Source organism: Eumetopias jubatus, unplaced genomic scaffold (assembly GCF_037043125.1).
Source record: "Eumetopias jubatus isolate StellerSeaLion01/CBP00866 unplaced genomic scaffold, mEumJub1_p1.0 scaffold_13, whole genome shotgun sequence".
Lineage (NCBI taxonomy): Eukaryota > Metazoa > Chordata > Mammalia > Carnivora > Otariidae > Eumetopias > Eumetopias jubatus.
Window position 1 is genome coordinate 11776157 of NW_028274819.1, and position 21868 is coordinate 11798024.

General features: G+C 44.6%; 1 protein-coding gene across 1 annotated transcript in view; it reads left to right on the forward strand.

Annotated features, from left to right (window-relative positions):
• The window catches only part of OSBP (oxysterol binding protein), a 34626-nt gene extending 14441 nt beyond the window's left edge, over positions 1-20185 (forward strand). The window contains exons 8-14 of the mRNA XM_028111211.2: positions 4242-4487; positions 4765-4885; positions 14440-14543; positions 15734-15829; positions 16601-16782; positions 17516-17736; positions 17833-20185. Of these exons, the coding sequence (XP_027967012.2) occupies positions 4242-4487; positions 4765-4885; positions 14440-14543; positions 15734-15829; positions 16601-16782; positions 17516-17736; positions 17833-17975 (1113 nt within the window). The 3' untranslated portion in view covers positions 17976-20185. The remainder of the gene's footprint in view (positions 1-4241; positions 4488-4764; positions 4886-14439; positions 14544-15733; positions 15830-16600; positions 16783-17515; positions 17737-17832) is intronic.
• The last annotated feature ends 1683 nt before the right edge of the window (positions 20186-21868 follow it).

A 21868-nucleotide genomic window follows, 5' to 3' on the forward strand; every position in this document is an offset into this window, starting at 1 on the left:
CTGTTTGTCTAAACCCAGGGTCAGCAAACTGTGGGCCTCAAGGCCACATCTGGCTGCCGTCTATGCAGCCTACAAGCTAAGAATAGTTTTTATGTTTTTAAATATTTCAAAGGAATAAAAAAGAGGACAATATTTCGTGACGTGAAAATTACATAAAATTTAGATGTTAGCGTCCCGTAAGTTTTATTGGACCGCAGTGATGCTGGTTCATGCGTGTGTTGTCCGTGGCCGCTTTCAACCTACAGCGGCAGCGTCGAGCAGGTGTGACAGAGACCATATGGCAGTGTCGTATGCGATAGGAAATATTCAGGCTTTGAGGGCCATATAAATATTTACTGTCTAACCTTGTACAGAAAAAGCTGGCCAACCCCTACCTTAATATTAGCTTAACTCATTCTCCTGTTAAAGTCCGGAGCTAGGGGACCCAGGGCTGGTACAATACTCCACGCTGTCGGGACCACGCTGCTTTCTGTCCTGTTGCTGTACTACCTGTGGCCTCAGTCCTGAGGCCTGAAGTGGCCCCTCCGGCTGGGGCCATCAGGGCCTCATTCCAGTCAGCAGGAAGAAGGAAAGACAAGGCCATGCCCTGCCTGTTAAGAGTGCTTCCTAGAAATTGCATGAACTAGTTTCACTTCAGTCTCTTTGGCCAGAACTTAGTTATATGGCCACAGCTGGCAAGGAAGTCTCCTACTTTCAGTGGTGTGGCCTAGTTAAACATTGGGGGGTTCTATGTCTTGCAGAAGAAGGGAAGAATGGAGAGTGGGGGGTAGCATACAGAAATACCCAGGAGAAAGTATTCTCCCCTCTTGGGTCTCAGGAAGCAGCGTGTGGCTTCTGCTTCTCCACAGACCGTGTTCCTTATGGGTAGAGACTGTGTCTTACTGGCCTTCAGATCTTGGATGCTTAGCCAGTGCCTGGCACATGTCTACCAGTTAGTAATTGTTGAAGTAATTAACTGGGTCTTAGAAAACAAATTGATTTATATGTAAGTGTGTAGGATTTTTGTTAGAAAAGTGTTGACCTCCGGACAAGAAAAGGCCACAAGTTAGCACCCTGGAGACACACAAAATAGTTGGCTTACTGGGGGGTCTGAAAAGAAGCCCCACTTTTCTGGTGCCTCACAGAAAGTAGTGGGAAGGATGGCTGGAAAGGCAGGTCATTGCAGCCTCAGAAATGCAGTTCCTGCTTAGAAACAACTTCTGAGTCTAGGTGACCTCTCCGTCTCCTTTACCATTAGTTCCTTGTTGACATTGCCGCTAGGGGTGTTCAGTCCTGTTGCTGTTTGCCCAGAGCTCTAGTCCTCGCCCTCTGCCTGCGCCGTGGGGCGTCACAGGAGAGCTGGGTCCTCCAGGCTGTTTCTCAGGTTCTATGCCTTGGCGGAAGGCTGCGCTTCACCAGTGCGAGGCACCAGTAGGAGTTGGTGGGGGGGGGGGGGGTTGAAGAAGGGAGGGACGCCGGCTGTACATTCTCCTGGGCAGTGCTTTAACGGTGGCTGTGTGGTTCTGGTTTCCACTGGACGGGGCCCATGAGGCTTCAGCTTCTGCTGGGAGCCTCTGGCCCCTGGGCCATGGTTCCACCGCTGCTTCTCTTTGTTCCTCCAGCCCCGTGCTCACGGCCTCCTGCCGTTGTGATCTCCAGGTTGTCTTTTTCGGCTGCCTAAGTCTCCATCAGCCGTGTAATGAATTCCCTTCCTTCCTTCTGCTTTAAATGCGCAGGTTCATTTGTTTCCCTGTTGGGCCTCTGGCTGATAAAATGACCAATATGAAAAGCTTGGCGCCTTAAAGAAACTCTGGTTCCTGGAACAGTGGTTGGGGGCCAGGGCTGCGTGTGTGTGAAGAACAGCGAGGGCTTAAGGATGCCTAAGGCAGTGCCCGTATGTCTTGTAGCCACCAGCGGAGCGCACTGCTCGTCCGGTGTTCCTCAACATGCGTGGAAGCGTTACTTTGTGTTGCCTGAAATTCTGCCAGTGAGATTTTATTGGCATAGTTTCTAAGTACCTTCTGTAAAAAAGACTCTTGAGGATTTGAGCTCTGTTAGTCCATTACCCCTCAGTGTGCATTTTTTCTTCTACTGTTTTTCTCTAAGTGTCTCTCAGTGTCAAGAAGATGGTTTTGGAGTGTGGTGCCCTGTTTTAGTTGAGGCAGGTTAGATCCTACTTCCCAAAAGAGGAGTGTTCTTTTTTTTTTTTTTTTTTTTTTAGATTTTAATTTATAATTTATTTGAGAGAGAGAGCACAGAGGGGAGAGTGAGAGGGAGAAGCTGACTCCCCACTGAGTGGAGAGCCTAATGCGGGGCTGGATCCCAGGACCCTGAGATTATGACCGGAGCTGAAGGCAGACGCTTAACCGACTGAGCCACCCAGGCGCCCCCCAAAAGGGGAATGTTCTATTGTTGGTCCGGTGGCTCTGTGTTCACTGGGAAATTTTCACAGAGAAATGCTGGATATATTTCTCAGAGAAAAAGCAGGCTGTAGCCTATTTTTCATTTTTTAAATGCATAGAAATAAACATGAAAATATAATGGTTATCTTTGGGTGATGGCATCTCAGGTAAATTTTTTCCTTTTTAAAGTTTGTTATAGTAGAAATTACAAGACACTTCACAATTGGGAGGGCAATAAATATTAGGGTACTATGTGGCTCAGAGGTTGGTGGGTAGGTAGGAGGTTGGACAAAAATGCGGAAAAAGAGGTGGGACCGCAGGAAAGAGAAGTGTTTTTGTTTGTTTTAACTGAAATATTGCTCCAGGCCAGCGCTAGTCAATAGAAAGGGAATTGTTTTCCTCCTTCCTCTGTTCTCTGGATTCAGAACTTAGGCTAATGATATACAGGCTTGTTCAGCGAGAGTGCTGTATTGTAAAGCTAAAGTGAGTTTTGTGGGCTAGCCTGGGAACCTGAGGTGTTTTTATAGTGATTTTTTTAAGTAGTAAAGTCATTTTAAATTCCAAACAGTCAATTTAGAAATTAACTCTTTTTGGGGGGGATGGAGAGATAATGTCTCTTTTGTTCACATCTCTCTATACCCAGTGAGTAGTACAGGGTCTGGCACACATGAGGGCTCAATAAATATTTGTGGAATGCGTAAGGGAATAAATGAATGAATGAACATCTCCCCTACAGAAGCACACACACACTTTCTTTCTTTTTTTTTTTTTTAAAGGTTTTATTTATTTATTTGGCAGAGAGATACAGAGAGAGAACAAGTAGGCAAAGAGGCAGGGAGAGGGAGATGCAGGCTCCCCGCCGAGCAGGGAGCCCGATGCGGGGCTTGATCCCAGGACCCTGGGATTATGACCTGAGCCGAAGGCAGCCGCTTAACCGACTGAGCCACCCAGGCGCCCCCACACACTTTCTTCATCCTGTGGTTGAGAGCCCTAAGTTGGCTCTGAAACTTGAAAGGCAGAAACACTCGAAGCCCCCAGTGAGCCCCCATCATGAGCACTCCTGTTCAGAACACAACTGTCCAGCCTCAGAGAAGAAATCAGGATCCTGGCCTGATGTAGAACTGAATCGATAATTTAGCAATTGAGGGGCGCCTGGGTAGCTTAGTCAGTTAAGTGTCTGCCTTCCGCTCAGGATATGACACCAGGGTCCTGGAATTGAGACCCACATCGGGCTTCTTGCTCAGCGGGAGTCTGCTTCTCCCTCTCCCTCTGCCCCTCCCCCCGCTCAGCTCACTCTCTCTCATAAAAAAAAATAATAAAATCTTAAAAAAAGAAAAAATTAGCAATTGTCTCGTCCAGGAGTAGAAGCTAACTTTTGTAATGTTTTCTTTTCACCAGTCGGGACAAGCCTGTACTTATAAGTTACTACCCTTTCTTTTCTTCCTCAAGAATTTTAAATACCTCACTTCCTCTCTGGGTATACTTGTGCTAAAATACATTTTTTTTATTCATTCTTTCTATACCTATTTGATGATGGTTTCCTATGGATGAGGCATCAGTGGCTCTCGGATATGCAGGGATGAACGAAGAGGCATGGTTCCCATCTCAAAGAGCTTACAGTTAGTGAAATAAATGAAAACAGTGATTTATACCGCTCATTGACAAGGACAGTTGAGCAGGGAGAGTGCATCTCTTGTAGGTTAGATCTTAGAGCTGGTCTCCTAAGCAGAGGTCTCTTTTCTTCCCAGTGATTTGCTTTATCCTCTCGACATCTCGATATGTCTCTCTACCTGCAGAAACATTCAACTGTCTCTTATAGATGTGTGGGCAAAGTTTTTAAATCTGTTCTTTTCCTGACAGGTGAACTTTAATGAACCCTTATCCATGCTTCAGCGCCTTACTGAAGATCTGGAATACCACGAGCTGTTAGACCGAGCTGCAAAATGTGAGAACTCTCTAGAACAGCTCTGTTACGTTGCAGCTTTCACCGTGTCCTCCTACTCCACTACTGTTTTCCGTACCAGCAAGCCATTCAACCCACTCCTTGGGGAGACTTTCGAGCTGGACCGATTAGAGGAGAATGGGTACCGATCCCTCTGTGAGCAGGTAAAGGAGCCTCAGGACTGTGACACATTTACTTTGAAGAAAGGGATGGTTTTGGTTGATACCTCTGGGTGTTACATTTGCAGAAATTCCAGTCCTGTCATCCCAGACTGCCTTCTTTTTCTTTAGGGCTTCAACACTGGAGGCCCTGGTGTTCACCTACTGTTGTGGGTATAAAAATATCATGCGTGCATTTTTGGGTGTTTTATCACCAATTCATAGGCAGTATCTTTTCCTTCTCCTTTCCTCCGTCTTAATTTGAACCACTGATTTCTTCAAGGTGAGTCATCATCCCCCTGCTGCTGCACACCATGCCGAGTCCAAAAATGGCTGGACATTGCGTCAGGAAATCAAAATCACCAGCAAATTCCGAGGCAAATACCTCTCCATCATGCCCCTCGGTAAGGCTGCCATCTGTGTAAAAAAGAGATTTTCTGGCATGGAAGAAGTGGTCGCTGGTTTAATAGTGAGGAGACTAGAAATCTGATTTGGGTACTGAACCTTAACCCGTCAACTTTGGGCAGGTCGTTTCACTTCTCAGCGATCAAATGAGTGAGGAGGCATGAGATTCTTTAAGGATCCATCCAGTCATAAATGCCTCTTCTTAGTTATATCTAATAAATCTTTTAAGTATTATTTTAGAATTAAAATCTAGCATGCTTAAAACTCTTTCTTAACCGGTGTTGTTGCTCCCACTACTCTAGCAGTCAGCTTAGCTTCACTCCAGAAATCACAGTTCCTGTGACTGCAAGGTTAGGTTTCTCAGGCGGTCCCTCCCCTTTTCCTCGTCTTGCTCTCCTCTCTCTTCCACCACTGGAAGGGTGAGGTATCATTTATGTAATGGCTGAACTCCAGGTAAGATGAAACTTTATGTTTTTTAAAGATTTTATTTATTTATTTGACAGAGAGAGACACAGCGAGAGAGGGAACACAAGCAGGGGGAGTGGGAGAGGGAGAAGCAGGCCTCCCGCGGAGCAGGGAGCCCGATGCAGGGCTCTATCCCAGGACCTTGGGATCATGACCTGAGCCGAAGGCAGCCGCTTAACGACTGAGCCACCCAGTCGCCCCCAAAACTTTATTTTAAAAGATCTTACTGGATTACAAGTTAATTGTGCACCAAAATGAAAAAGATCAGGCCTGGGAATAGGACTCCTAATATGCAGTATTGGAGAGTCTATACTTTAGGGAAAATGAGATTATTCACAAAGTGTAGCAGAGATTCTCGAGGTTGTCTTGAACAAGAGCAGCCACATTTGGCCGTGTGTGTCCAGAAGAGTCAATGCTGAAAAAGAAACACAGAGCAGACAGAGAGAAACCAAGTAGCTCCCTAGAGACAGAGCCGACAGTGTAACTGCCTAAGCTCCTGGTGGCCTTCCATTTCCCAGTTCTAGTCTGTCATGAGGCGTAGCCTTAGTGCTGGGCTAGAGTTGTCCTCTTTAGTAAATTCCCCTTTCTCTCAGAAGTACAAAATGTAGCAGGTATAGAAATTAGAAAGTTTCTAGAAAAAAAAGTTAGCCAGAAAACAAACGCAGGAATGTTTGTGATATATTAAAAGGAGAAAAGAAACGGGAGTGTTAGCTCTAGGGCTCGTGGTTGATATGCAAAAGACTCTTAGATCAAAGGTGACTGAGGGATTTTGGTCTTGACGGTCACTGGAAGACCTTAGAAAAGGTTCAAATTGCTTAACTGTCTTAGATGCTAACAGTTTCAGAAGTATTAGGTTAAGAGTAGTAAAGCCTGGGGTGTTCTAACCTAATTTGCAGAACTAGGATGTTAATGGTCATGTTACAATAGGACTTTCACCCATGGAGAAGTTTGAGGCCCCCTGAGGATCTCCAAAGGGATGGATTTTAATTCTAAGGAGCCGCCTTTTCTTTCTTTTTTTTTTTTTTTTAAAGATTTTTAAAATTTATTTGTCAGAGGGAGAGAGAGAACAAGTAAGGGGAGCTTGTTTAAAAGTAGCAATAAATCTCATAAATAGCAATAAAATAGCAGTAAATCTACCAGTGATATATTTTCTCTATGATTTGACTAATATAGAGTTCCCTGAGGGGTAATAACTATATGAACATGGTATATGTGGTGGATATAACTTTTTAGAGTTAAAAAATTATCTTTGATAGGATTCCATTCCTATGGTTATTTAAGGATTCAGGTCACCAGGTTGTGTTGTCTTAAGTCCCTCCACCCATTAAATACTGAGTACCTGCCATATACCGGTAAGGCAGGAAGTATAAGTGAGCAAAGCAAAGATCCCAGCTTTCATAGGGAGACTGAACAAAGAATTGACATAGTGACAGGAAACTCAAATACAGAGAGTGGGATTTCTGGACAGTGGCCCTGGGGATGGCTGTATTTAATCTTTTGGATCAGTGACTTGGAAAGAGAATCCTTCAGTGAAATTTTCACATTTGCAATGGCATTCGACTCTCCTAGGGTAAATTGTTAAACCAATAGATGTCACTGAAGAACAATTTTTGGACAGGATTGTGCGTGAGTAGGCAAACAGATGGTTTTTGGAGGTGGTGGCAGGGAGTCTGAGTCTCCTTGTAAAATAGATTAGAAAACTTAGAACTCCTGCAATCTAGAAAGAAGAATGCTTCTAGAAAACATAATGGAAGTGTGCAAAATGAAGACAGTGGCAGAGGATACATGTGAACTTGCTCACCAAGTTCCAGGGTATTGGAACCAGGTGGTAGCCTTAAAGTTGAAAGAGACATGTTTGGGACACCTGAGTGACTCAGTTGGTTAAGTATCCTACTCTTGATTTCAGATCATGATCTCAGGGTCGTAAGATCAAGTCCCACATTGAGCTCCACACTGAGCATGGAGCCTGCTTAGGATTATCTCTCCCTCCCCCTCACCCACATGCCCACATTCTCTCTCTCTCTAAAAGAAAAGAAAGAAATGGGGCACCTGGGTGGCTCAGTTGGTTAAGCATCTGCCTTCAGCTCAGGTCATGATCCCACGGTCCTGGGATCAAGCCCTGCATCGGGCTCCCTGCTCAGCGGGGAGCTTCCTTCTCCCTCTCCCTCTGTAGCTCCCCCGCTTGTTCTTTCTCTCTCTGACAAATAAATAAATTTAAAAAAATCTTTAAAAAGAAAGAAAGAAAAGTAGGCGCCTAAGTGGCTCAGTTGTTAAGCATCTGCCTTCGGCTCAGGTCATGATCCCGGGGTCCTGGGATCAAGCCCCGCATTGGGCTCCCTGCTCAGCGGGAAGCCTGCTTCTCCTTCTCCCACTGCTCCTGCTTGTGTTCTCTCTCTCGCTGTCTCTCTCTGTCAAATAAATAAATAAAATCTTTAAAAATAAATAAAAAAAAGAAAGACATATTTATGTATATAGGTATTTGTTTTAAGATTTTTAAGTAATAATTTAATAGGTAATTTTCTTTACACCCAGTGTGGAGCTCAAACTCACAACCCTGAGATCAAGAGCTGCATGCTCTACCAACTGAGCCATTCAGGGGCCCCTAAAAAGACACATTTAAATGTGTGTTATTTTATAGTGTTGGAGCTCTCTAACCCAAGGAGAATCACAATTAGGGAATATGAAATGAAACAACCAGTCAGCCTGAATCTCTGCGTCAGTGACACCGTGGGTCTCCGTGGACCTTGAATTTTGCTCCCGAATGGCATTTTAGTACAAAAATTCCCCTTACGTATTTTAAACATTCTTGCAATTTCTACTTTTTGATTAGAATGATTACTTATAATTAATTACTGATTAGGTAGGATTTATATCTGCCATTTTTGTTTTTTGGGTTTTTTGTTTGTTAGTTTTTGTTTTCTGTATATCTTGTCTTTTTTGTTCTCTCTTCCTCTGTAAGTTCCTTCTTTTATGTTAAATACTTGCCTAGTTCACCATTTTAATTCCGTTGTTATTTCTTTTACTGTATTTTTTTTTTAAAGATTTTATTTATTTATTAAAGAGAGAATGAGAGACAGAGAGCACAAGAGGGAAGAGGGTCAGAGGGAGAAGCAGACTCCCTGCTGAGCAGGGAGCCCGATGTGGGACTCGATCCCGGGACTCCAGGATCATGACCTGAGCCAAAGGCAGTGGCTTAACCAACCGAGCCACCCAGGCGCCCATCTTTTACTGTATTTTTAAAGGCATTTTTATAGCGGTTATCCTGGGTGGTACAATTAACATCTAAGCATGTTGTTCAGATTAATACTAATTTAATTCCAATAGTACACCAAAACTTTGCAACTATATAGATCCAGTACCTTTTTCTTCCTTTGTGTTTTTATTTTCATGTAAATTGTTTTCATACGTTGTAATCTCATCAGCATAGTTTTATAACTTGCTTTATAGGCATGTCTTTTAAATCATATAGCATAAAAAAAGTTGCAAACCAAAAATATATAGTTATTTTTTAATAGTTTAATTATAGTTACCTTTATTGGTCTCTTTTTTTAAAAGATTTTACTAATTTATTTGAGAGAGAAAAAGAGAGAGAGAGAGTTAGCATGGGGAGGGGGAGGGTCAGAAGGAGAAGCAGACTCCATGCTGAACAGGGAGCCCGATGCGGGGCTCCCCCAGACCTGGGGATCATGACCTGAGCTGAAGGCAGATGCTTAACTAAGCCACTCAGGTGGCCCTTACTAGTCTCTTCTTAATGGAGATTTAAGTTGCTGTCCAATGTCCTTTCATTTCTTCCTGAAAGACTTCCTTTAGTATATTTATTGAAGATCGGCTAGCTATGAATATTCTTTAAGTTTTTGTTTGTCTGAAAATGTCTTAAGTTCTGTGTTTATGAAGGATAGTTTTGCTGGCTATAGAATTCTTGGTTTGCTAAATTTTTTTCTTTCAGCATTATTGGGTTATGTCATCCCACTGCCTTCTGGCCTCTGAAGTTTCTGATAATCTTATTGAGGATCATGTATATGTGATGCGTCACTTCTCTCTTAGTGCTTTCAGGAGTCTCTCTTTGTCTCTCAGTAGTTTGATTATGATGGGTTCTGGCATGGTGCTCTCTGAGTTTATCCTGTTGGAGTTCATCGTGCCTCTTGGATATGTAGATTAATGCTTTTCATCAAATTTGGAATTTGGGGCCGTTATTTATTTAACTGCTCCAATTGTGGGGTTTTGTTTTTTTGTTTGTTTTGTTTTGTTTTAGAGAGAGAGCAACCAGGGAAGGGGCAGAGGGAGAGGGGAGAAAGAGGGTCCCAAGCAAACTCCATCCTCAGTGCAGAGCCCAGTGCAGGGCTCAATGTCACGACCCTGAGATCATGACCTGAGCCCAAACCAAAAGTCGGATGCCACCCAGGGGCCCCCTTAACTGCTCCAGTTGTGAACACCACCTCAGGCAGCTACTGTGTTAAACAGTTGTCACTGGTTGTTTTGTTTGTCACCCCTGGGAGAAGGCTGTTTGAGGTGAGCAGATGCTAAGTCACGTCAAATAAAGATAAGCCCTTTCGCAGGAACCACCAGACCGGTCAGATAGTGACAGTTCCTTAGAGATTGAGCTTTGGGGGAGCTTCATACTATCTGCTGCGTCCAGTGTTTGCTAGTCTGCTTGCTGGTTTTCATGTCTACCGTGATTGTGAGGCTGCTGGTTTTCAAGGCTACTGCCAAGCTGGGGAGAGGAGGATGGAAAGAGGGCAAGTTAAAATGCCACAAAGCTCATTTTTCTTTTTCCTTTCTTTTTTTTTTAAGATTTTTATTTATTTATTGAGAGAGATAGTTATAGAGAGAGAGCATGAGAGGGGGAGGGTCAGAGGGAGAAGCAGACTCCCCGCTGAGCAGGGAGCCCGATGCGGGACTCGATCCCGGGACTCCAGGATCATGACCTGAGCCGAAGGCAGTCGCTCAACCAGCTGAGCCACCCAGGCGCCCCAAAGCTCATTTTTCTTAGTAGAGTTCTGAAAAAGTTAATTCTGATTATTTTTGCCTAGTGTTCTTACTGATTTTACTGAGGAACATATATAAAGTCCTTACTTGACCATTCTGAAGTGCCTGTCTTCCTTTTCATATATTTTAAGTGCCTCAATTTTTAGATCTTTAACTTACTGTCAAGTCTCCGACACACAAATATTATATAAAGGAAGGCAGTCATGGGGCTTTCTTTGTTTTTCCACTATCCCTGGAAGCTGGAAGGGGACACTCTACAGAGCAACAGGTACATTAACAGGGTGGGACATAAGATTATGGTATTCGGCAGTGCAGACATTCTGATCTTACTTTGAACTTCATCTCTGGCCCTTACTAGCTCTGTGACCTTGGGAAAATTACCTCTCCGAGCTCAGAGTCTTTGTTGATAAAAGGGGGATGTGGTAGGCTAAATAATGCTCCCCTCCTTTCCAAATAATGTCCACATCCTAATCCCTGCAACCTGTGAATATCTAACATATCATAGTGAAAGGAACTTTGTAGGTGTGGTTAAATTAAAGATCTTGAGATGGGGAGACAATTCTGGAGTATTTCTATAGGCTCAAATACAATCACAAAGGTTTTTATGAGAGGGAGGCTGGAGAATCAGAGGCAGTGACAACAGAAGCAAGAGTGACATTGGGAAGGGACCACAGGCTGCAGAATGCAGGTGGCCTCTGGTATCTGGAAAAGGCAAGAAAATGGATCTCCCATAGAGCCTTCAGAGGGAACACAGCCCTTGTTGACACTTGATTTTAAACTTCTGGCTTCCAGAAATGTAACAGTTTAACAACCGTGTAGTTTTAAGCTGTAAAGTTTGTGGCAGTTGGTTCCAGCAGCAGTAGAAACAAGTATGGGGGATAATAGTTCCCACAGCTGAGGTGTCAGCAGGTATTTGAGGGTGCACTGTATGCCGGAAACCGTTCCCGGTGCTCTGGCTATGTAATGGTGGACAAAAGCCACTTTGCCCTCACTTGGCTTGCATTCTTTTCTTTCCTTTTTTTTTTTTTTTTTTTTGGCGGGGGAGAAAGAGAGTGTGTGAGTGGGGGGTGGGGGAGGGCAGAAGCAGGGCGAGAGAGAATCTCAAGCAGACTCCATGCCCAGCTTGGAGCCCAGTGTGGGGCTTGATCCCAAGACCCTGAGATCGTGACCTGAGCCAAAATCAAGAGCTAGTTCCTTAACCGTCTCAGCCACCCAGATGCCCCAGCTTGCATTCTTTTCTTAAGCAGACATAAAAGTAAACAGACACCTAGATAATAATTATTGTCAATAATTATTTAATTTTATATAGTGGTAATTCTGTGAAGAAATAGAGCAAGCAGAGATAGGGGTGAGTGGTGGAGAAATGAATGTGTTTTGTGGTGGTTCCTTGGACAAGGTCACCAAGGAAGTTCTCTCTGAAGAGGTTACATTTGAGCAGAGAGCTAACTAATGAAAAGCCAAACAGAAGATCTGGAAAAGAGTGTCCCAGCAGAGAGAACCCCTTAAAGATAAAGGCCCTTGAGAGGGGAGCGAGCTTAGTATGCTCGAGAAGCGCAAAGGCCACAGCAGCTCCCGAGTGCGATCCAAGGAGTCGACAGGGGCCAGATCTTGTAGGGTTTTGCACACCAGGGAAAGGAGTTAAGTTTTGTTTTCATTGCAGTGGGAAGAAACTGAGAGATTTTAGACAGTGTGGTAAGTTGACTTAAAAAGTTGACTTTTTAATTTATCTATTTGTCAGAGAGAGTGAGCAAGCACAAGCAGGGGGCGCGGCAGGCAGATGGAGAAGCAGGCTCCCCACTGAGCAGGGACCCATGCGGGGCTCAATCCCAGAACCCCGGGATCATGACCTGAGCCAAAGGCAGACGCTTAACCGACTGAGCCACCCAGATGCCCCTGATGGTGGCTTTAGACAGCAGTCGCGGTGGAAGAGGTATTGAGCAGGAAACTTAGCATATGTTTAGGTGGCAGAGATATTTGAAAGGTGGTTGTGAAGATTAAATGAGCTAATAGTTGAGAGCATAGCCCGGTGCCTGGGACACAGCACGTGCTGACAGCAGAGCCGCTGCTCTTGTCCTTGGCCTTGTTGTCATCACTGCCGCTGCCGCCAGCAGGGCTATTTTAATCTCTTGTACGAGAAAGAGAGGAAAGACACATAATTAGTCTTCTGTTCGTTAGTGGTTGCAGAGGGAGCTTAGACTTATCCTGGTACTGTAACTGACTGTATTAGTCAACATATATATAAAGATAGACATAGAGGGGCGCCTGGGTGGCTCTGTTGGTTACGCATCTGACTCTTGATTTTGGCTCAGGTCATAATCTCGGGGTCGTGGGATCGAGCCCCACATCGGGCTCCACGCTGAGCACGGAGTTTGCTTGGGATTCACTCTCCCTCTGACCCCCCCCCCCACTCGTACATGTGCGTGTGCTCTCTCTCTCTCAAATAAATAAATAAAATCTTTAAAAAATATATACATATATATGTATATATATAGTTCTTGTATATATGTATAAGTTCTTAATTATTTTGAATCTCTAGTCACTTCTGTTCACCTCACTTTTTGGCTTGGTATGCAAAATGAACTCACAGGGACAAGAGAAGCTTATTACGTCCTGAGTGCCCATTATGTTTCAAGCCTTTTACTGCACAGATAAACTGTATTTACTGCACAACAAGGTGTGCTTATCCCAAATGTGCTTATCCCAAGTCTACAGATAATAAAGCTGAGGCCTAGGGAAATTACAAAACATATGCAGGATATAGTACTCTAATGCATTTTGTTGCTAACCACCCAGATTCAGGCAGACCCCATAAGTCCAGGGCACAGGCTCCAACAAGACTGCCCTCACCACAGGTGCCAGCCACAAGTTTGCGGGTTCCCAGGCCCCCTCTGTACTTCTTCTGATCAACTGGCTTCAGTTTTGATAATTTGCTAGGATGACTCATAGAACCCAAGAAAGAACTATCCTCACTATCATAGTTATTATAAAGGGTATAAATCAGGACTGGCCAAATGGAGAGACACACAGGGCAAGGTCTGCAAGTGTCCTGAACATAGAGCTTCCATGCTTTCCCCCATGGAATCAGGGCACATGATCCTCCTTGCACATTGATGTGTTCACCAACCAGGAAGCCGCACCAAACTTCATTGTCCAGAGATTTTATTAGGGTTTCATTAGGTGGGCATGATTGAGCCATTGGCCACATGACTACAGTCAATACCCAGGTCTCCTTCCCTCCCTGGAGGGAAGGGAATACCATTCCCAGGAGATCGGGAGGTCCGGCTAATAGCAAGTGATTCAAGGCCCCAAGTCTCTTATCACATGGTTGATCTTTTTGGCCTGGCCTCATCCTGAGCATAAGCTATCCAGGGGCCCACCATGTTACCTCATTGGCATAAACTCTCAGGGCCCCCATGAATAACACAGATACTGCTATCACTTGGGAAAGTCCAAGGGTTTAGAGGTTCCCTCCCGGGAACCATGGACAAAGACCAGACAGATTCTTTATTATACAGCCCAGGTTCACACCTCTAATGAGTGTTGGAGTCAGGATTCAGTCCAGTTCTGCCTGATTCCAAAGCCCCTGCTCTGTCCACTACTCCATTACTGTTAATGCCCTTAGAAAAGTGGTTCACTTAAGGTTACACAGCTAGTTACTAACAAGAGGGCCTGGCCCTCAGGCCTGACTACCAATGTGTGCTCCTTTCTGCAGTTCAATTTTATTTTTTCATGTTGGGGCAGATTTGACCTGTTCCTGTAAAGTTTGCAACTTGTATGGCAGGCACAGTTGGTGAAAAGATTGGAGTTGTGCTTTCATTTTTATTTCTGCAATGGCAGAATATTGCTTCCTAGCTAAGCTCTATCAGTAGTCAGTGTTTGTCATCATTTAGTTATAGTTTATTAATAAATTTAAAAATGAAGTGAAAAAATTCAATCAGTGCTTCCAACATTTAAGAAGACTATAAATCCTTTTTGGTTTATTGTTTTCCTTTTAAAAGTAAGAAATATTGATAGAAGAAAATCAATCCATTGTTATTTGTAGCTAACATGGTGCTATTGTTCTAATATTTGACTTAATTTGTGTACTTTTCTCTGTTTCCAGGTAGCATCCACTGTATTTTCCATGCAACTGGGCACCATTACACTTGGAAGAAGGTTACCACAACGGTGCACAACATTATCGTGGGCAAGTTGTGGATAGATCAGGTAAGCAAAGGTGCCCAAAGTTCAGAAGAATACATTCGTAGGTACGTCTTTGCAGTATCAAGGACGTGTGAACTGGCCCCAGACTATTGTTATGGATTTACCTGTTTCTCCTAAGGAATTGCTCTCAGCCAGAAGCCCCGCCCCGACCTCTCAAGTTTCTATACCACAAATTATTTTTTGTAAATGACCAATTTATAACATTCATTCCGTGACTACTCTACCAGGGCTGTGTTGGCTACTATGAAAGTACAACAGAATAATAAACACGGCTCCTACTCTTCATCCTTTCATTATTCATCAGACATTTACTGCTAGGCAACGTGCTAGGTCTTGGGGATACAAAGCCAGATAAGACATTGTCCTTCAAAGAATTATTGTATCATTGAAGATAACATGACAAATACGTACAGATTGAAAAGTATTAACAAAATACGTTAGTGTTAAGAGCTGTACTAAGATAACATCTAATTGTCAGTCTGCTCTTAGGACAATGGTTGCAATAAAGTCAGAAAAGGGAATACTGTTTTTTTTTAAAGGTTATATTTATTTGTTTATTTTAGAGAGGCGGGGGCAAGCGAGGGGAGGGGCAGAAGGAGAGGGGAGAGAGAGAGAATCTCAAGCAGATTCCACACTTAGCACAGAGCCCAATGCAGGACTTGATCTCATGACCCTGAGATCATGACCTGAGCCGAAACCAAGAGTTGGACAGTTAACTGACTGAGCCCCCCAGGCACCCCAAGCTGAGTCTTAACGTGGTTTGGGATTTAGAAGATAGAAAGGAGGAGAAAATGAATAAAAAGTAGAAAGGCCCACCATATGTAACCTTGGAATCGTAAGTAGAGTACTTTGATTTAAGCACAGAGTTCATGAAGGGTATGAGTGGGGGGTTGGTTTGGGAAAGGTAAATTATTATGTGAATATTAACATAATGTGCTGAAAGGCAAATCATACCGCCTAACACATGACACATGATTGACAGAAAGCCAGAAGGCCGTTTGGTCTTGATCCTAACCCGGAATACCAAGGTTCCAAAGGGATTTCACAGCTTTTCGGGGTCGGCTGAGACCCTTAAGCAAGGGAGTCTGAGAGTACATGATGGAAAAGTGAAGAATTATGAGGCATGGGGTCTGGCAGATATTCAAGTCCTCCGGTCTTAATAAAATCAATCCATGATGCTTTTTATTTTATAGTCTGGTGAAATTGATATTGTGAATCACAAGACGGGAGACAAGTGCAATCTTAAATTTGTTCCTTATAGCTACTTCTCTCGTGATGTAGCAAGAAAGGTAAGAGAAGTTGGAGTTTACATGTTTTTCCCTAGTGTGTGTCCCTTAGAAATCCTACTCTTCGGGGGCTGGTGTAGATGATGGATGAAGAGATAGTCCAAACGTGTATGTATATATCTCCTAAATATGTATGTGGTGATTTGGAAAAAAAAAAAAAAGGAGAAGTAAAGGAGAAAATCAGCAGGAAGGGGGACTAGATTGCATTACGAAACCAAATCATTGTCTTTTCTGGTAAAGACATTAAGTAAAAAAGTGAAAGTCAAGAGCAAGGAGAGATTGCAAATGGGAACACACAGGAAGGACCAGTAGGATTTCAGGAAGAAGGGTGGGCGATTTGACCCCCGTGAGGTCTAAGCACAAGTCCTGCGTCACCACCACAGCGGAATTGCGTCCTGAGTTTGATGGAGAGTGAAGAAGATCTGGGGATTTAAATCTGTTTGTGGCTGTCTCTGAAGAAAGAAGGAAATACCAGAGAGAAGAGAATATCAGAGAGAGAAGAAAATGCCATAATTCTGAGGACCATTCAGATGATTTTCCTGCATATATCATTGCAACAATAATCCCTGTACAACAAAATGATGAAACCCCAACTCATGGCTCATTTATTTTAAGCAGCTCAAAAAAGTATACCAAAATAATTTGAGTGCTCTGTGGTGTTTGTTGTAGCAAAATTTCACCAGTATTGGCCGTAGGACTTCTGTTTCCAGACTAGTCCGGTAAGCTAACCCACAGTGAAGGCTGTACTCCAAAGCCCTCTCTCCGTCCTTGTAGGTGACAGGGGAAGTGACAGATCCATCAGGAAAAGTTCACTTCGCCCTTCTGGGGACGTGGGATGAGAAAATGGATTGTTTCAAAGTACAGCCAGTCGTTGGGGAAAATGGGGGTGATGCTCGGCAGAGAGGCCATGAGGCAGAGGAAAGCAGGGTCATGCTATGGAAAAGGAACCCTTTACCGTGAGTATCACTATGCATGCTGTCCAGGTAATACTTCGGCCTCAACCTTGGAGCAGTACTGATGGCATTTCTGCCTTCCTTCCCACTTAATTATGTGAGGGATCAAGCCAGGGAACTCAACCTTTGGAGAGGTTACCAGAAGGCTGTCACTGTATGATTTGAGTTGTAATGTGCCTTGTCAAGAAAATTGAAACGAATCAAGTCACATCTGCCAAAAAATATTCATAATTTAGAACAAAATGATTCAGAAGCAGCTATAGAGGAGAAAGATGCCTACCACCTGTTAACAACTTAGCCCGAGACCCAGTGGCAATATAAAAGTCCCTGAGATCACGTACTGGAATTCGGAAATAAGATGGAGGCCATTTGTCCCCTGTCATCTCATATGTTCAGTCTATAGTAAGAGCTGAGATTATCCCAGAAAGAGGTTAAAAAGAAAGCAAAGGAAATAAGAGTAAGGGATTTCCATTTAGTAGAATGTTTCATTCTTCCTAAGGAATTTCTTCCTAATCTCCGCTGAGCACAGCAGAAGCCCAGCAAACTCCCGGAGCGAGTGACGCCAGGGGAGGGGATGGGGAGCGGTCCCGTCTGGGTCTCTGCATGAGGGGAACCTGCCCTGGTCCTAGAGTCTGTCTGTCTGTAGAACGGCTTCGGGGAGGCTGTCTTTTGGCAGTGTGCTTTTAGCAAGGGGCCTCTGGCATCACCCTTTGTCTTTCTCATCCTTTACTTGTAGGAAGAATGCAGAAAACATGTACTACTTCTCAGAGCTTGCTCTGACGCTCAACGCCTGGGAAAGTGGCACCGCCCCCACAGACAGCCGATTGCGGCCTGACCAGAGACTGATGGAAAACGGGCGCTGGGATGAAGCCAATGCTGAGAAGCAGCGCCTGGAGGAAAAGCAAAGACTTTCCAGAAAGAAGAGAGAAGCAGAAGCTGTGAAAGCCACAGAGGATGGTAACGAACCTGTCTTCCACTCTCTCGATGGGTGGAGAATCACTTGGTGTGTTTCTGGCTCTCATTCTGTTTTTCTTCACCCGCTTTCCCTTTTAGGCACTCCCTATGATCCCTATAAGGCGCTGTGGTTTGAGCGGAAGAAGGACCCTGTTACCAAGGAGCTAACCCATATTTATAGGGGAGGATACTGGGAGTGTAAAGAAAAACAGGACTGGACCGCGTGCCCCGACATTTTCTGAAACAGCAGCAGCGACAAAGAGGAGGATCCAAAGGAGGGGACAGAAGACGTGCGGGAAGGCGGGCGTTTGGGACTCTGGCCGAGCGCTTTGCTCCCGGTTGTCTGTCTTAACCAATCATTTTGTCCAAATCAATCACCAGAAGCAGACACCAGTGGTGGTGATTGGCTGGTTGCCTTATAGCTGATTGAAACTGAGATCGACTCACTAGACCCCTGTGTTGGGAGGGAGGGGTTCAGTGGCCGGAACGTGGCGCTGCTCCCCTTCTGCAGAGCCCGGCGGTCGTGGCTCGTCCTCTCCCCTCTGCCCCCACTTTAAGATGATGTCATTCACCCTCCCCTGTAGGATCCTGCTCAGCCAAGGTCTGCGTGAGGTGATGATTCAGGGGCGTTTTGGTGCTGTTCAGAGCGAGGGCTGAATTTAGAAGCTCCTTGAACGAGGAGCACATCCGACTTAACGAGTGGAGGCATCGCGAATGACCGCAGGGATGCTTAGGCGTGGCGTCACGAAATGGGGCCACACGCGGGGTCAGTCTCTTGGGGCATCCATCCCAAGATAACTACAGCGTCGGGGCCTGTTCTGTAAGACCGGAATACTCAGACTGACATTTCTTAGAAGTTTCTATCTTCACTTGTGTAAAATACCCTTCTGCTGTCCTCCGTCTTTGACAGCAACCGGAGGCCACTTTGGTGGTTTGTAGGAGGGTTGCGTTATCCTCCCAAGGGAGTTTTATGGACTTCCTCAGATGGGGAACTTCTGAGAGCACAAGGCACGATGGAAAAGACTGCTAGCCACTTTGCTTTCCCAGTTCCTCCTCACTCACCCCCATTCTTCATTGCCCTTCTTGCTCCTCCCTCCCTCCTCCCCCCTTCTCTCTCTCTCTCTCTCTCTCTTTCTCTCTCAGCGCAATACCAGTTTGGGTCTGTGCCCCAGTGTGGAGCAAAGCATTACCTGTCCCATTCTGATATACTTCAGAATTTGAGAGAAGGGGTTAATTTGAAACAGAAGTTTTCACCATCTCTCAAGCCCCATGGACTGGAGCCACCTCTCAAATAATGTGTTAAATATCTGTATATTATATATATGTAGAGAAAAATCTAATTTTTTTGTTTGATTTTCCTTCTTCCCATTAAGAATCTTGTTTTTTGGTATCCTTTGTCTCCCTGGTACTCTCTCTTGGATAACTGATGTGGACGGGAGCCTCCTCTGTTTTCCATCCTTTAGGGGCAGACAGATTCAGAACCTGAGCAGGATCACCTCCGGCAGTCACCGAACAGGGACTTGGTCCCTCTGTATGATGGAGTGCCCACTGCTGTCTAAATTCTGCTCTCCTAATTACCTGAGTCTTGAAAATGAAATCCTAACTCTTTCCTGCCTTTTTTCCTTCTTTTGTTAGGAAGAGCATGGGTAGAGAGTCAGGACAGTAGTTTCCAGTTTAATTCTGCCTCTGCCCAAATCCCAGCACACACAGCTGATTCCCAAAAGACACTTCTTCCTAGGACGTGGGGCTGAAAGTGCCGTCATGTGGGGCGGGTAGAAGAACTGCTCCTGTCGGGCCCTGGCTTCCTTCATTTTGTGTTCTGTATTTGTTTTAGTTGTCTTGTTCAGAAATCTGCCCCTGTGCAGCCCACCCTTGGTTGAGGATCACAAATTGAGGTGCCTTCCTTGTATGCTTTTTGTTAGTGTTTTTCGTTTCTGTTCCTTAACTGCTGAGCCTCAGCCAGTGTGGGTCCTGGGGGAAATATCATTCCAGAGGAAGCCATCCCTGCATGGGAATTGGATTTATACTGGGTAAATTAGTACTTCTATTCCTTCCTGGTCATTCCTCCCTCCCTAGCTGTGATGCACTTGAGAGACAGGCAACCGCTGGGGAGTTTCCTCCTAAGACCCGATTCCCAACCGAAGCGCGGGATTGTGCTGGGGCTTCTTTCAAGGAGGCCCGCCAAGGCTGTGACCTAATTGGGGCTTTAGCCAGAGCAGGAATTTCTCAACCAAACTGAACGTCTCTGCTTTATCCCCCACCTTTCTTCCTCCACCATCTGCACTACATTTCCCAGCCTGATCCCCAGTCCGATTCCTGCTAATGGAGAAGCTTTGAGTCCTTCAGGTGAAATGAAGTCACATCAAAACAAAACTATATATATTTTCGTTTTTTTTGCCTTATTGCTTTTTTTCCAAGAAAACTACTAAATTAAATAATTTTTAAAAAGTCATATCGTTTGTCTGATTCACTTGACTCTTACTAGGTAAGAAGTGGTGGTGGGAGGGGCTATAGAACTGGCCGGGTGCTGCTTTGTTCTTGGGAATCAGCAGCTGATCCTTGTGAGAAATTGAAAGAAAAACGGGGCATGGGTTTCCAGATGTTTCAACTGTTCGACAACATTCTCAAGGGCCTGTGGACAGAAGAGGAGTTTTAACAGCCCCTTCCGCTTTAATGGAATGTAATCATCAGTGTCTCCCCGCTTGGTATAGGGGAATCGTTTCTAGTGTGTTTTTGATGTTGGGCCTGTTTCACCTCAAAAAATAAAAGTTTCTTGAATTCAATTTCTCTTGCCCATTTAGGTTCTCAGATTCTTAACTGTAGTAGGGATTCAAATTCCCTACTTTAAAACATGAGCAATTGAGTATTGATTTGAAGGCCTTGGAGAGAAGACCGTGAAGATGCTTGTTCAGGGTTTCACTATCAAGTTCCGGGGGGATGGGGGGGTGGGCAAAGGAATCAAAGGGGCCCAGAGAGGCTGCACACAGGTCCTGCCCTGCGGCTGAGCGTCTGCCTTTGCGTCCAGCGTGCTGAGTTAGGAATTCTGAACATTGTCCGGCTTACACTTGAACAGTTTTAAGAGGTAAATGTTAGAATCGTCATGTGAAATACAAAGACAGGCACTGGGGGGGAAAAAGCCCTAATTTAAATAAATTCACTAAGGTTACACAGCTGATCGGTTAGTCACAGTGTTGGAACTCAGAGCTGGGTTTGTTTGACCCCCGAGTCTATGACCTCTACAACCTTGTGTTCTGGGAGAAGCTGGGTTGGAAGGCAGCTGACAGTGAAGTCATTTCCTCCTGGATTAGGTCACATCAGGCTGTAACGCACATTTCCATTTCCAGAGGCTTAGTGACGTGGATAGTGCCACTTCGGAGGTCCTTGAAGGAAGGGGCATCCTTCAAGTTCAGCCTCCAGGCTCCTTGATTTCTCAGGACTCTCATGTCCACAAAATTAGCTGTGTTGCCAGAGATGGTTTTTCTAGCCTGGTTCTTAGGAAGGCCACCCATCTGTTCAAGTCATTTGCCTGAGTCACATTGCTGGGCTTGATGGTTAAGTTTCAGGACCGTCAGGTGTTTTGTTTTGTTTTTTTTTTGTTTTTCTGGCAAGCTAAAAATCATTGCAGTAGACGCCTGCTATTTGCAAGAACATCTTGAATAGCACTGTGCCATAAAACTTCCTCCAAGAAGGGCAGTCAAATGTACCTGAAACATTTTAACAATCCCTTCTTTAGTCTTTTCATGGGCTACTATGACCTGATGGGTCGTGATGTGGATTCCCAAGGGCCTACCACACTCATGATTCAAAATGATAACCCAGCAAAATTATAAATTATAACCCTTGTCAGGGACCCCTGAAGTCCCCCAAAATTGGTAAACCTTTAAATTTCAGGGCCTACTCTACTTTCGGCAAGATAAGTGAAAACCAACCCTAGAAGGAGATGTAGAAATCTGTGGAAGTTATTCACTCTAAAGTGTGTACCTTGTGAAACTCTAAGATTGTCGTCAAAATGTGGAGCTTGCTTCTAAAAGTCATAAAGCTTTTGCCCCATGATCTGCCCTGCCTTGTGGGAAGCATTCCAAGCCTCTCATGGCTTTTCCTTCCAAGCTCAGACAATAATGTGTAGTATATTTTC